Source organism: Sciurus carolinensis, chromosome 2 (genome assembly GCF_902686445.1).
Source record: "Sciurus carolinensis chromosome 2, mSciCar1.2, whole genome shotgun sequence".
In the NCBI taxonomy this organism is placed as follows: Eukaryota; Metazoa; Chordata; class Mammalia; order Rodentia; family Sciuridae; genus Sciurus; species Sciurus carolinensis.
Window position 1 is genome coordinate 67,577,859 of NC_062214.1, and position 12,692 is coordinate 67,590,550.

Here is a 12,692-nt window from a genome sequence, read left to right on the forward strand (position 1 = left end):
CAAGTTCATTTTCATTTTTAAACAACTTACTTTAAATTTACACAAAATACAAATAAGCTTGTTTCTCATTATAAGATTTAAAGAGTACAGACAAGTCTCAAGTCTGCTTAATCCCGCACTTCTCTCCTGTTGGAAGCACATTAGTTTGATGTATATTCATCTGCACTTACTACTTCTACATATATCTACACAAATAAAAATATTTGGTGCAGTATTTACATGTGTGTATTCACATAAAAATTAGGAGTAACATTATAACAATAATATATTATGCTACATTGCTATTTCTAAAATGTCATACATCTTAGATAACATAGTTCTACTTTTTTTTTTTTCTTTAAATTGCTAGGCAATTTATCTAACTAATCATTTGATATATATTCTGGTTATCAAATTTTTGCTGTTAGAAACAATGTTATATCATGTATAACTATGTTCACAAAACCTTCAACAATATACTAGCAAACTTAATTGAGCACATATAAAAAAGTATTATGAATTCTAACCAAATACAATTTATCCCAGGAACGTAAGGTTGTTTTAACACACAGCGATCAATGAACTCCATCATATATAAGGAACATAAACCATATGACTTATCTTAATAGGTGCAAAGAAAGCATATGATAAAATTTGGTCCCCTTTTATGATTGAAAAAAATTCACAAGTTAGGAATAAGCCAGCACTGTGGTGCAACCTCCAACATCACTGAGGTTGAATCAGGAGGACTGGAGTTCCAAGGCCAGCCTAGGCAACACAGTAAGACCCTGTTGCAAAGCAACAAGACAAAACAAAAAGCTAGAAATAGAAGGGAACATCCCTAACCTGATAAAAGGCATCTATGAAAACCCTGAGCTAATATCACACTTCCTGGTGAATTTATGAATGCTTTTTCCCTAAGATCAGGAGCAAGAAAAGGATGTTTTGCTACTTCTACTCAACATTGTGTTGCAATTTCTGTCTAGTGCAACTAAGAAAGAAAAATAAATAAAGGGCATACAGGTGGGAAGAAGAGAAGGAGAATTATCTCTGTTTGCAGATGCTAACATTATCACTATTGTTATTATTAATTTGCAGTACTGGAGATTGAACCCAGGTCATGCTCTACCACTGAGTTAAGCTGCCACCCCTTTTTTATTTTGAGAGGTTCTTGATAGGTTGCTGAGGCTGGCCTTAACCTCACAGTTCTCCTGCTTCAGTCTCCTTTTTGGGATTATGGCACACACCACTCTATTCAGTTTAGATGCCAACATACTATATGCATATTATGTGCACAAAGTCCTAAGGAATACATTAAAATAACTATTAGAACTGGTATAGAAGGTTGCAAGATTCAGATCAATTTATAAAATCAACTTCATTTAGATAGATCAGCAATGAGCAATTGGAAAATGAAAATAAGAAATCAGTTTAAGTAGCATAAAAAATCAACTATTAAGGAATAAATTGAAGGAAATATCTGCAAGGTTTGTCCATTGAAGACTACCACACATTGTTGAGAGCTATTAAGGAAAATCTAAATAAGTGGAAGGGCATCCTATGTTCATGAATTAAAAGATTTAATAACAGGAATACTTCACAAACTGATCTACAGATTTAATGTAATCCTTATCAAAATCCTTACTGGTTTGTTTATTTGCTTGTTTGCCAAAAATGACAAGCTGACCCCCAAAATTCATATGGAAATGTGTCCCAAAATAGTTAAAACAATATTTCAAAAGAAGTGGGAGCATTCACACTTCCTGATTTCAAAACTTTCTAGTAACTTTTGATAGTAATCATGACAGTGTAGTACTGGCATAAGAGATATTTCTACCAATGGAATATAACCATTCCAATGGAATATAGCCCATACATCATTTGTTGATTTTTTTGAAATAAAACTTTTAAGAATAGGGGAAAGAAAAGCTTTTTCAACAGTGTTGGGATAAGTAGGTATTCATATTTAAAAGAAAAAATTAGACTGACTCCTATCTCAGACCATAACCCCCTATATAAAATGACTCAAAATGCATCACTGATCTAAATGGAAGAAGATAAAACTACACAACTCTTAGAAGAAAACATAGGAATAAATCTTTGTGACCTTGGGTTAGACAATGATTTCTTAGATAGTACAGCAAAAGCACAAGCAACAAAAGAAAAATAGGTCATGAATTATATCAAATATCTAAAGTTTTGTGCTTCAAAAGCCACTGTCAACAGAGTATAATGCTAACTCATATAGTGGGAGAAAATATTTGAAAATTGTTTATCTCATAAAAGATCTCTGTACAGAATATATAAATAAAGCTTATAACTCAATAGGAGAATGATAAATAATCCAATTTTAAGATAGACCAAGGACTTTAATAGATATTTTTCCAAATAAAAACTATACATGACCAATAAGCATATGAAAATATATTCACCATCAGTAGTCATTAGGGAAATGCAAATCAAAACAACAGTGGGATACCATTTCATATCCACTGCAATGACTGTAGGGGAAAAAAAAAAGAATAAGAAGTACTGGAGAGAAGGTGGAGAAACTGGAATCCTTATTCATTGCTACTAAATGTAAAATGGTGCAGCACTTTGGAAGAGTTAGTTTCTCAAAAAAAAAAAAAAAACCCACAGAATTACTTTATGACCCATCAATTCCACTCCTAGGTATATATACACAAGGGAAATGAAAACATATGTTCACACAATATTTTGTACACAAAAGTTTAAATAACATTATTCATAATAGCCAAAAGTATGGAAATCCAAAGGTACAGCAACTAATGAATGTATTATAAAAAGTGGTTATCCAAACAATGGAGTACTTGAAATCATTGGTCCTCTTAGTATCTGCTATCCAATAGGCAATCTCTATGTCACTGATTTAATTGCCTTTCCCCAGTCACCAATAAGGCTCAGCATCTTACATACTTATTGACCATTTGCTTTTTCTCTTTAGTTAATGACCTTGTTCATAACCTTTGCCCACTTTTACCATCTCTTTGTTATTTAATTGACATGCAGAAAGTTTAAAATTTCATTTTAACATGTTAATATATTGTTGATATATTTTTGACTTAACCTCTTATTAGACATATTGAAAACATTTCTTCCCACTCCATCATTTGTTGTTTATTTGTTTATGGTACCTTTTATTGCATGGTTTTAATCTGAAGATCACATTTAAAATTTTCGAAATCTCCTTTTTGTTTTCTGATTGCTTCTTCTCATGGCATCTGGTTCTTATTTTATGGCTACAATAGCATCTTAAATCTTTCCAATAATAAAGTTATTAGAGATTTTGAACTTCTGTTATTTAACATATCCTGTCTTTTGTCAGGGGTCATGTTTTGTTTATCTTCATATTTCTTGTGTGTGTTGAAGGCTGTATTTCCAGAAAAAGGCCAACAATGGGTTGTACGTGTGGGTGGGTGAAGTTTGCTGAAAGTCAGGATTGGGTTCCATCTGGGGAATGGGAAGCTGTGTTACATGTTGGTGATCAAAATACCACAAGGCAAAGAAGTCTGCTTTAGGTACTGCATCATGGTGCCAGTCACTAAATACACACAGGTTTCTCTCTGGTAGGAATACTTTTCCCACTCCCTCAGACCTGACTTACTCTGAACAGTCACACGAGTGAAAGTGGCATGTCATTTCCATGTAGGAGCTTCAGTGGCTTTTGGGCCTGGCTTTCCACATTTCCTTTCTCCTGCCATGATGGTTATGGCATTGTGTGAACAGATCCAGTCTCTGCCAGCCTAGGTCTATGAGTGACCATGATATGTGGAGCCTCCTGCCAACTCACAGTGGGCAGACAGATGAACAGGAAATAAACCGCCATGTTAAGCACTGAGATTCGCAGGGCTTCTGGACAGTGCTGTTGGTTTGCTTGTCTATTCCAACAACAACAACAAAAAAAAGCATACTGATTTTGATTCCTCCATACATGAGCTTCCATCTGAGATGTCTTTGTTCTCCTTAGAACTTTAAAATATTTCCTTTGCAATCATTTTCAAGTGATCTTGGAAGATGAGGATATAAGTATGTGTTCGATTAGCCATCTGGGACAGAAAGTCTGCCAGTACCCTTCAGTCTTGACAGCAAATGTCTTGGCTTTGCTACTATAGTTCCATCCCCAGATGTCTACAAATAAATGTTCTACTTGATATTAGAGATATTTCACAAATGTAAACACAGTCCCGTTTTAGGGAAGCAGTTGCTTGATTTTTGTTCTCTTGATCTATCCTGATCCCCAACTGTGTTGTCCTTCAAGCGTGACTCCTCCAAATGCATTTGCATTGAGAATGACAACACTGACCTGCCCAAGCAGCGTGCACACTGCTAGGAATGCTTTCCTTAAAAAATTTGGCCACAACCCCCTATCCCCAAACAAAAACGAAACCCCAAATCCTAAAGCCAGCTTTTCAGAAGACAGCCCTGGATTTTATACCATGAGTATCTCTTAGAGAAATCTATTGCTTTTGGGGAATTGGAAGAATTACTGGATTCCAGGCATGTAAGACAGCAAAGTGTCAAGAACAGAGACAAAAGCTATTTAGGGTCAAAGTGGTTAAAATCTTTTTCAGAGGAATTTCCAACAAAACCATGAAACACACCTGTGACAATATCTGAATTATTTTCTGAAAGAAGCTGCTGTTGTGTGGAATCTTCTTCCTATTTTGTGACTAACAAGGCTTGGTGTTAGCATCATCAGCATGCAGACTACTTGAAATGATCAATCTTCTTAATATCTGCTATCCAACAGGTGAAGGTCTACTGAGGTCCTGATTAGTTAATCCCCCACATTCTAGAGCCAGGTACATTTGCATCTGGTCATTTTTAAGTTTAACTTTGGCACAAGTTGTAACATTGAAATGGCCTCAGGTGGAGTGCTAATACATAGTGGAAAGTTCAGGGCAGACTCACAACCCAAGTGAAGCTTATCCTGGGGTGACCTCGGGGTGCGGTAGTCACAGTTGAATATGGGCTCTGCTAAACTTGCTTACTCTGATGAGTTCTTGACATAATGGGAACCCATTAAAGAGAAAGTCCCTGAAATAAGGCAATCCTCTGTCCTCAATGCAAAAAGCTGCCTCTACCTCTTTACCTCTAGCCTTCGATCTTCTCTGGAGCTCAGAACCACACAGGGTTGTATGAAGAGACACAGGAAAGAAATGAGTCCTAACACCAAGCCTCAAAGCAGCACCACATCACTCCTCAGACTTGATGTCCCATGATGTAGATGCCAGATACCACCACACTGACCATGCATGAAACAAAATTAAAAGGGAAGATTCATTTTGAGAATTCACAAGGCAGATTTACATCTTAGGTGAGGGAGCAAGCCTTCACCTGGGAGTCACTTTCCATTCTGGTCTCAGCCATCAGGGAGGAGAACTCCAGGTAAAGGCCATAATTTGGTTTCATGAGGAAGCCATGGGTAAAACTCTGTGCCTTTGCCATTCTCCTAGGAGAATACACCAGAATATGCCATTTCTGTGTTAAGGGCCTGTTGTTCAAAGGCCCTTAAAGTCATGTTGACCTTTAACTTGTCTCAAATACACTGAACAGTTAATATTACCAGGCTATAAGCACATCTCCCTGTGAAATTATTTTTATCTGAATTATCCAAGTTGACAGGCTTTCAGATGATTTGGAATCATGTTTTTCCTTGCTTTTTTCTCAGCAGTGTTAGCCATATTTGGAAGAAAATCATTGAGCTGATAAGGTATATGATGGGATAGAGGAAAAACCCTGTACTGGGATTCTTTCCCCTGGTTGTAGCAAATATATGAAAAAAAAGTTTAAGTCTTTCTTTTTCTGAAAATAGATCAGAAGATATTCAGAAATGCTTTTGTGTAAGTTTATATTTTTCTCTTTTTACAAAAGTTGTTAATGAGAATACAGGTGCTTCCAGACTTGGGGAGGGAGTCATGTTCTGATTAGCCCAACATAAAATAAATTGAAAATATTTTAAGTCAAAAATGCATCAAATACAACTAACCTACAGAGTACCACAGCTTAGCCCACAGCACACTGTACAGAGCTGGTTGCTTCTGGGCATGACCTCATGGCTAATTGGGAGCTGTGGCCTGCTCCCACTGCCCAGCATCGTGGAGGGGAGTCAGACCACACTGCCAGCTGAGGAAAGACCAAATTTCAAAGTGTGGTTGCTACTGAATGCATGCTGCTTTCACATCATTGTAAGGTAGAAAAAAATACCATAAGTTGAGGACCATCTGTATTCCTTTGTTCTCTTTATCACTAAAGATTGGTCTTGGGTCTAATTAAAAAGGAATTCCAGGAGGATAAATTGTGCTTTATTTAGTTCACCACTCAGAACATGAGATCAGTGTAGATGGGTCAAATCAAGGTCACTGCCTCTACTTCCAGTGTGAAGGTCAGGAAGGTGTTACTCAGTGTCATTCTGCCAATAGGGAAATCCAGTCCTGTGATAATGGAAACTCCCCTGCGCAGGAAGGTGCCAACTGAGGTGAAATTCTCTGAATTATTTTAGCATCTTCTACCAAAGTGCCAGGTGTGGTTGAAGAGAACAAAAACCCACTCTTGGCACACTAGGGCTTATTTCTGTCCAACCTCTTGATTCCATGATTTTTCTTTTTTTAGTCTTTAAATTGATTTCACTTTACAGTTTTTCTTTTTGGCAATCGGTCTTGAACATCAGTTATATATAAGCAGTTAATGGCCTTTGTGTTTATCCATGGCTTCATGCATGACTCATTGCCATTGATTCTACTCAGAAAACATTCAGGCATGTAAGCGAGGCGAGAGCCCCACACCAAGCATTTCACCGATGGGACCACACGTAACAACCAAGCATCTTACATGAGAAACACTTGGGAACCGCTTTTGCCATCACACATGTGGACATCTTCTTACAAAGATGGTTCTTGACTGAGAAGAAGAAATATGTTGCAGTTGGCTTATGTGTACATTTAAGGAACTGATACTGTCATTCTCAACCACAGTGGAAAGAGACCTCCTTCAGCATCCTCATCATCTAACCATGAGATTTCCCTATGGAACCTTCACAACCCACACCTGTGGATGGAGTACAGAAGCCAGCACATGGCAGGGCTCTAAAGCTAATTACTGAATACATAGGTGACATATGGATCTAGCCACATCCAAAAGGGAAAGATCCCACTACCCTCTTTCTCTTTCGCTCTCACTTCTTCTTTTTTTTTTTTTTTTTTTTTTTTTTTTTTTTTTGGTACCAGGGATTGAACTACTTAGGGCCACTCAACCAGTGGGCCACATCCCCAGCCCTATTTTGTATTTTATTTAGAGACAGGGTGCTTTGCTTTTGCTGAGGCTGACTTTTGCACTTGCCACACCACCCTTTTTTAGGAATCTACTGTTGTTTGAGAAGGTCTCTTTTGTAACAGCACAAAAAGATTCAGAGTCCACAGGGCATCCTGGTTGGTTCTCAGTGGGGTTAGGGTTCAGGTGCATCTTGGTTGTTCACCAGCACCAGTCACCTTTCTAATGCCAAGGAGCACAAAAGAATAAAAACAATTATGTCAATGACAAGGAGCAAAGGGAAAACATCCTACTCCTTTGACTTATTAGTTCAAATAGTCCAGCTATTTCTGCCCCACCAAAGGTTTTCCCATCTATTGGAAAGCCAGTTTGAGTCATTCTTTCTGCAGATGATTAGCTAAGGACCTCCTGTGTTAAGGGTTGGGAGAAATGAGCTGGGGGGTAGCAACCACCCTGAAACCCCAATGCTGTTTCTCAGGCACTGCACCAAAAGCCTGGATGAAACCCAGAGGAAACCCAGAGCTTTCTGCTCAGCTGGGGCTGTGACACTCTCGCTGGGTGGGTCTTCCCTGGATTCTCATCTTGAGAACTATTGGAACTAGCGCCTCTTGATTCCAAGAGGACAGAGAAGAGTTCAGGCAGGGGTCAGGACTTCATATAACTGGGCAAAAATCCTGCCTTTGATTCTGTTTTATCTCTCTGGTATGGTATTTCTCTTTGATATTCACCCTGAAGGATGATAAGATGTTCCTCCTCTCCTCATTCCTTGGAGCTGCGCAGAGATGAAAGTTACCTTCCTATCTGCACTGACACGATTAACGCATCCACTCAGCTGGCGTCACTAAGATGTTAAATGACCTGGGGACTTTATCGGGTCTCTAAGCTGAGTTTCCTAAGAATATGCATTTTTCCTGTAGCCTGAAACATCCTTTTCCCACTTTCTCTACCTGTCCTTTAGGTCTTGAGGTCATCCTCATCTGTCTGCAGGCCTGAGCAAGGTGCCTTGCCAGAATTTGGGGCCCCACAACACCCTGGCTGTCTCTACCTCATGCTCACATGGACTGAAGCTCTTTGCCTGGAGTTCCTCACATTGATTGTGACTGACTTGGTGATAGTTAACTTTCATTTCTGTGGACCTAGTGCTTAAGATGTTTGTTGGGGGAACAGCCTTGTGGGTGACCCTTTGCCAGTATCTCTGTATATGTGTATTTGGAGCTTTGGACCCTGATACCGGGTTTGTGTTTAGTTAAAACTATGTTAGATAAAGATTCATTGATGTGCAAATGGGTATTGCACACAGATCTTTCAATAAACAGAATCAATACTTATAAGAGCTTATGCTCCCAGGTTCCACTGGTGAGGATTTAGAAAAACCAGCTTTTTGTGCCTTAAATGAATGCATGACATTTGGTAACCACTCAGAATGCCAGAACATGTATGGGAGGGTGAGCTAGTCTGTGCCTATCTTTTTCAGAAGGGCTGCTAAGACTTTTTGCTTCAGCAGCTAGAAAGCAGCACAATCAGCTACCAAAGTGGAGACAGCTACCCACACGATCTGTCCTTCAATGGGAGACCTGCTGTCATGGTCACAGAGGTCTGGCCTCATCAGGTGGGAGGCTACACATTCTACCTAGAGATGGGGCCCAGAGGAAAGCAAGGGAAGAGGGTATTTTTGTGGATGGATGAATGTTCTGACCAAGTCAAAACCAAAGGACAGAAAACAGGTAAGAATTTCAGAATATAAAAAACACTTCTGCCCCTTGTTAAGGTTTAGATATGAGGTGTCCCTCAAAAGCCTATGTGTGAGACAATACAAGAAATGTTGAGATGAAATGGTTAGTTATGAGAGCTGTAATCTAAACAGTGGGATTAATCTAATGATATGGATTAACGGGGTGGTAACTGTAGGCAGGTAGGGTATGGCTGGAGGAAGCAGGTCATTGAGGGCATGCCTTTGTGGTTTGTATTTAGGCCCAGGTGAACAGAGGCCTCTCTGCTTCATGGCTATCATGAACTGAGTAGCTTCCCTCCACTGTGCCCTTACACCATGTTGTTCTGCCTCATGTTGGGCAAAGCCATGGAGTTGGCTAGCCATGGACTGAAACTCCAGAACCATGAGTCCAAATAAACTTTTCCCCTTCTAACTTGCTCTTGTCAGGTCTCGTGGTCACAGTAATGAAAAACGGACTGAGACACTCCTAATATGGGTTGTCTGATAAGTGAGTTTCTATGTTGCATACTGTGGAGGGTTTTAAAGGTGTGCTGTGGAATCTTCTTTAGTGTTCTATAGGATTGCCTAAGGGGATGGAGGAGTGGGCATGGCTGTGTGGGATCTGCCTACCATGGAATGGTACAACTTTAGTCAGTTTTGTTTTTTAGAGCTCAGCACAATATTTAAATAAAGGATTCTAGTGCTTCTATTCTGTTAAAAAAAAAAAAAAACTAAACTAGTAATCCCTCACCAACTGAGGTTTGCTTTCTGACTGTTGGCACAGTTGCAATAGGCAAGGTCAAAGTCATATAGGAAGCTGGGAACTGGAATATGCAGAGAGAAAATGGCATCAAGTATGTCCAAATAAAGACCAGAAATCTTCAAAGTTCTAGAGCTGAGCCGTTAAAGTGAACCTTCTGTAATTATGGGAATGTTCTCTATCCACACGGGCATCACTAGAACACTAGAACATGCAGAATGAAGCACTTGAAATGTGGCCAGTGGGGCTGGAGGAGAAGTTTTAAGTTAGTTTAATTTTATTATAATTTAAATTTTAATGAACCTAAGTGACCCAGTGCCTCTTGCACTGAATGGCACAGCTTCAAAGGGCACCTTCCTGGCAAACCAACTTGTTACAGCATCTCCTTTTTCCTTGCTCTCTAGGAACCATGTGACAGATATAGGTTCTCACAAAAGCTTTTGATGACTAGATGCCTATCCTTAAAATCCTGAAACCAGTCTTTTGGGTCTGAAATTTCATTTTTAAATTTGTTAGCATTTGCTTTTACCTCTGGATCCTGCTTTCACAAGATCCTGCAAAATGTTTGTACAATGGGTTGTCCTTTCCACGGGTATCTAGAAGGGACATATCTGTAGATCTGGTTTTCTATCCACATAAGGGATACATACACAAGATGCTTCCTCTATGCTGTGTCCCATGGGCTGTTCTGTGGGACAGGGAGTTAAAACTATGTTTCTGTTCTCTTGTTGGGTAGAACTGAACCAAAAGGCTTCTATGTGAAGCAATTTGTAGAAATTAAAACACTAAGTGTTTTAACTCGGTTCCACCCAGAGTTCTCTTGGTGATGTTAGTGAGTGGATACTCGTTAAGGCTTTAAGAAGTCATCTTCTAGGTGGTTTGCCTGCCCTGTGCTCTCTTTATTAAGTGTGATCCTCAGATGCTCCCTGGACATCATAAGCAAGTGTCTTCTAGGGCAAGGCATCAGTAAAACCACCTCCCGATTCTGGAAGCAGCAGCCTGTGGCTGCAAAGGTATGTGGTGCAAATAAAAAGACGAAGAAGTCTCATCAACTGAGCGCTGTTGTATCTCTCAAAGGATGCTGCTGGGGGAATGTCTAGGTTTGGAAACCAAGAGATTTGGTTCCTCTTGGGTCACAGTGGGCAGAGACATCTGAGACTCTCTGGCATCATATGGCTCATGCAAATTTTAGACATGTGTTTAAATGGTATCCTACTTTTACTGACAGAAAATTCAGGAACAGAGAAAAGTTCTTCCATCAACAGGTAAAAATTATGTGACAACGTGTCTTTGCCACCTTCTCTGTGTGCACACCTGAAGATGGGCTGATAAAAGTGGACAATGAGCAAGGTAGCCACCACTGATCCACAGATCTTGGGGCTGTATCACTGAATGCTAGATGCTGCACCTTTGCACAAGCCAATGATTCACTTCTAGGAACTTAAAAAGGCAGGATTCATGCTAAAATATCACCTTCCAGAAACCAAATGGAAATGCCCATTCCTCTATCAGTTATCATCTCAACCTTAAATATGAGATGAGGGTCATTGTGAAACCATTAGTTTTAGGCAAATAAGACAAAATATACAGCATGTGTTGGTTGTCCTACATCCACAGCAGCCCTCAGCCTGGCACTTACCTGTCCCCCGGGAGTGGCTGAAGTCGCCCTTCACCACGCGACAGGTCTTGCCATCCCCACTGCAGACACCACACCGGTCCTCTTTAGCCGCAGACCCAATGATGCCATCACAGCCGATTTTCTAGAGAATCAGAGGGCCCGGTTATTTTGTGGCTAGGATTCAGAGGAGTTTTAAAGAAGTTTTTCTGTGAGGTTGACTTCTAAATGAGGCCCAGTTGGCATAGTGCCCGGGGTCCCCAATACTTTCAGAGACCCAAGAAAATATTTTAACTCCTTTTAAATTCAGAAGAGAAAAAAATAGAATCCAGCCTGAATTATATTAGTCTTTCTACCCACAGTGCTAGTTATAGTTTTCAAATACATTTTTTTAGTATGTGTTATGGAGGAGAGGGGCATGGGAAGACAAAAATGCCCATGGATTTGCATTAAGACCTGAAGCACCAGGCCCATGACTATGGTGCCCAAGGCTGGAGCCCACATATCAACTGGTGTGACCACAATTTCACAAAATAACTGTTCCTTTGGGGCTGCAGGGTCACCTGTGTCTTGACTGTAGTAGCCAACAGTCTCAACATACTGCAGAAACCATGCAGATGTTTCTGAGAACAGAGTCAGGGTGACCATAGTCTACTCTTGGCATAGCCCAAGTTTCATCACAAATAGAAAGTGGCTTTCAACTCTTATTTTCTCTTTAAATGCAAAAGCACACATGAGAATTTTGCATTATGCAAAATGACCTGCATTTATTTAGATTAACATTGGGTGTTTATTCACTAGTTAGACTGCTTAAACACTCCCTTTATCTTTTTCTTCTGTTAAAGTGAATACTTTCAGAAAATTCCACACCTAGCTTAGGTACAGGTGCTTTAGACCACAAAGGAAACCAGAGCTCGAGATAACCCAGGTGAAGTAGATTTAGCTCTTTCCATAGATGACTGAATGGGGACAAACCATGTTCCCATCTGCAGGACAGGGCTTGGAGCAGAGCTGGCTGCACAGCATTTCCCTGGAGGCCAATGCCCATCCCCACAGCTTCCAGTGGAACCAGAATCCTCTGCTTTTTCATGGCAGCAGTTCTCCAAATTAAGTGTGTGTCAAAATCATCTGAAGGGTAGTTACAATTCAGTCTGCTAAATCCCATCCCTAGAGCTTCTGGGAAGGCCTGACACTTTGCATTTGGAACAAGTTCTCAGGTACCCCTGACAATGCTGGACCACCCTACATTTCCACTAGTGTTTGCTACTCAAAGGGTTAGATAAATGGTCGTCTATTTAATAGTTCTTGGGTACTTTAATTTCTTTAGGAAAGAACTG

At 39.9% G+C, this 12,692-nt stretch overlaps 1 protein-coding gene across 2 annotated transcripts in view; it reads right to left on the reverse strand.

Annotated features, from left to right (window-relative positions):
• The window catches only part of Adamts17 (ADAM metallopeptidase with thrombospondin type 1 motif 17), a 346,209-nt gene that overhangs the window by 82,974 nt on the left and 250,543 nt on the right, over positions 1–12,692 (reverse strand). The window contains exons 15-16 of one of the 2 annotated variants that reach the window (XM_047540679.1): positions 11,380–11,500; positions 6,832–6,900 (exon numbers count right to left, since the gene is read on the reverse strand). In XM_047540679.1, the coding sequence (XP_047396635.1) occupies positions 6,832–6,900; positions 11,380–11,500 (190 nt within the window). The remainder of the gene's footprint in view (positions 1–6,831; positions 6,901–11,379; positions 11,501–12,692) is intronic. The other variant, XM_047540680.1, reaches the window with a different exon arrangement.